General features: G+C 40.5%; 1 protein-coding gene across 1 annotated transcript; it reads left to right on the top strand.

The window, feature by feature from the left end:
• Nucleotides 1-1,967: 1,967 nt before the first annotated feature.
• LOC135888981 (leukotriene B4 receptor 1-like) lies at nt 1,968-2,894 on the top strand. Its single transcript, XM_065416791.1, has one exon. The coding sequence runs from the start codon at nt 1,968-1,970 to the stop codon at nt 2,892-2,894; it is 927 nt and encodes a 308-aa protein (XP_065272863.1).
• The last annotated feature ends 481 nt before the right edge of the window (nt 2,895-3,375 follow it).

The raw sequence follows: 3,375 nt of genomic DNA, 5'->3' as shown, positions 1-3,375 counted from the left end.
TTGAACTAGGCACGATGCTGGCAGACTGCCCTGCAAATTGAGGCAGGTGCCCCTCGGTCCTGACCTGCAGTTCCCAGGCCCCAATTCTCTCTTGGGAAGAGACTAGCCTCTGTGTGATGATTCCGTGACAGGAACCAATGGAGACAAAGGTCACTAGTGGCCACAGAGTAGCAAACTGAAGCCAACCACCAATTTAGGGTTCCACCCTGCATTGGGCTGCCTGTGAGTCATGCTGTTTGCTTTGAGAAGCCTAGCATTCAACCAGAAATGTCTCCTCTGCCACCTGGAGCTCCCCTTTATCTGTTCCATTTTCCTCTGTTGTAGCTGGGTCCTTTCTTGAAGGACTTTCTATATTGTCCGGCAGGAAAGGATTACCCAGGGTTGGAGTAAAGCTTGTAGTCTCTCCAGTATTGCTTGTGGGAAACTAAGTTCTTTCTTGATTTTTTTTGACCAATCTTATCCATGGGTATGCCAAATAACATGAGAATGCTTGTATCCTTTACTAGAACGGACAGGGCTACATCAGCCTTTAGAAAGGAGACCAGCATCCAGCCAAATGATTAAAAGAAAATACTATACACTCTTTCTCATTAGAAGTGATGGATTCTTCTCCTTCATTTATTCCATGCACAAATTTACTTGGGTTTGTAGAACTGAATCTGAGCATCAGCATTAGGGAGTAAACTTGAAACTACTTTTAGATTTCAGAGAGAAGTGGTAAACACCTTCTGCTTTCTTGTTTGTGTCTATATAAAATACCCTCCCAATTTCAGTTCCCCAATCCCATCAACTGTTTTTGTTGTTGCAGTTTCTTTTTTTATTTTCTTCTTCCTTCAGTCTTAGGATATGTCTACACAGCAAAAGCTGTGCATACGCTAGCCTACCTTCTCTTGAATACAGCTGGCATGGGTAACAATAGAAGTGAAGAAAGCACAGCACAGGCTAGCAAGGGGAATACATCTGTGCCAGGCTGTCACAACCTGTGTTGAAGCTTGCATTGCCTTCAATGCTATTGTTACCCATGCTAGCTGGAGTCAAGCTTGAGTAGATTAGCCTGTGTACAATCTTTGTCCACTTGCTATTCAGATCAGCTGAAGTTACATTAAAGTGTATTCCATAGCAGAACTTTCTTAGGAGAATTAAAAGACATCCCTCTTTCTTATTTTAGAGAGCCAAAACCAAACCCTTGTCACACCATTGTAACCTCACTGAAGTCACTAGGTCAAATTCAGATCTCCATTATGCCAGTGTATATCTAGAGTAACTCCACTGAAGCCAGGGTAAGAGAGATCAAAATCTGGTCCAGTGGGTTGCACTAGAGTGAAAAACAAAAAGGCAGAATTTGGCAGTTTCTTTAAGTCAGGCAGGTACTCAAGGCAAGGTACAATCATTTGTCTTGTTTTTGATTACTCAAAATATATTATTCCTACTTATACTGAATGTGTCAGTGTTTTATTTTAATTTTTTAAATTTTTGCTTGTGTGTGTGCTTTTTATAAAATAATCCTCACATACAAAACACTGAAGTGCTCATGTGCACTACTTTACTTTAGCTTGTTAAGAGTTTCTTATAAAAACAGTAATTTTAACTGAAGTAGTAAGCTTCTTAAGCATGGGTAAGTAAGTGGGTCCTGATTCTCCTTTCTCATGGTGTAAATCAGAAGTAAATGGAAATAAATGGAATTACATCCAGACATAACTGGCACAAATGAGAGCAGTCAGGCGAATATGGTGGGTTTTTTTTGTTTTTTGCTTTGTATGCATGCAGTCTTCCTACGTACTATAATAGAAAGCATGAACTCAGCATCACCCAGTTCTGAACAATAGGATGTGAACTCACATGCTGTATCAGCCTTCAGATCATTGGTTAGGGAGCACTTGATAAGGTTCACTATTTGTGCCTACAGAGTTAAAAGCACAGGGAACAGAGATTGTTAGTATCAGAGAAAAAACAAGTCTCCAGTCAAGATGAATAGAACAGAAGAAAACAGCCATCTGACATGGAACAGTGAGAGGTCAGTGGTCTGCACAATACTGAGCTTGTCATTTGCTATTGGGATCCCTGGGAATTCCATTGTCATCTGGACTATTTGTGGGAAAGTGAAGCAAAGATCTCCTACAGTCATGCTGATCCTAAATCTGGCCATTTCAGACATCCTGGTGCTGGTTACTTTACCAATCTGGATTTACTCCTTTGCTAACACCTGGCTCTTTGGAGTCATCTTCTGCAAAATACTGGTTTCTGTTGTTTACTGCAATATGTATGCCAGCGTGTTTCTAATTACAACACTGAGTCTGGAGAGGTTCATGGCTGTGTTTTACCCATTCATGATTCAAAGGTGGAAAAATAAAGCTGTGATTCTCAAAGCTGTCTTTCTCATTTGGCTCCTGTCTATTGCTTTTGGAACTTTCATAATCCCATTTCAAGAGATTGAAGAAACCAAGATTGGTCAGCAGTGCACATCTCGCAACTACACTTCTGATCAGCAGAAGATATTGTTCCTTTTGTTGGAGACTATTGTGGGTTTTGTGATTCCTTTTGTTATCATCTCTACTTGTTATTTATGTGTTGGTAGAAGAATAAACACAATGACTTACTCATCTAGGCAGCGGTCAGCGAGGCTGATTGCCTGCGTGATTGTGGTTTTTGCTGTTTGTTGGTTACCGCATCATGTGTTTAACGTAATAGAAATTGTTTCAACACAGATAGTAGACTCTAACCAGAAGATGTCTTTGGCATTGGATGAGGTCTCAGAAATGGGAGTATACATCTCTGGATCACTGGTATTTATTAGCAGTTGCATTAACCCTCTGCTTTACGCCTTTGCTGCTCGGAACTTTCAAAGTCACCTGAGATTTGCAAAGATGTTCAAACTTTTTGAAACGATGACTTAAACTGTAAGAGAGGAAGCCCAGAGAGAAATGTCTGTGTAAGTGACACTTCAATAAACACAGAGACTCTCTAACAAGAGACATGTATGAAGTGAGTGATGACTAGAGTACTAAATATTCAATCTTTACACCTTGTGCTGTTAATTTTGCCTCGCTAACCAAAACCATTCATTCAGTGTCACCCATTCTAATCCAGCACAAACTGGTAGCAACTGGAAGTCAATACCATCTGAAGGCTGTTCTATGTGTAATATAAAATGAGTTGGCAGTCTTGGCCAAGCCCATAGGCTCGTGTCCACATCACAAAACTATTACCATTACTGTTCCATCCCAGGATTCAGGGATGACGATCTGGTTTCTTTTAAGAGTATTGGGTTTGGGTTAGAGGGCATGTTGGATGGGGTCACAGTTACCAGCTGCCTTGAAGTTGGGATAACAATATCAGTTCAAAAGTCTGTGAATTTGTTGTACAAAGTGCTATTAA

The sequence above is a fragment of the Emys orbicularis genome, chromosome 14 (genome assembly GCF_028017835.1).
Source record: "Emys orbicularis isolate rEmyOrb1 chromosome 14, rEmyOrb1.hap1, whole genome shotgun sequence".
NCBI lineage: Eukaryota > Metazoa > Chordata > Testudines > Emydidae > Emys > Emys orbicularis.
The sequence above is the reverse complement of the archived record's forward strand: the minus strand, read 5'-3'. Positions and strand labels throughout refer to the sequence as shown.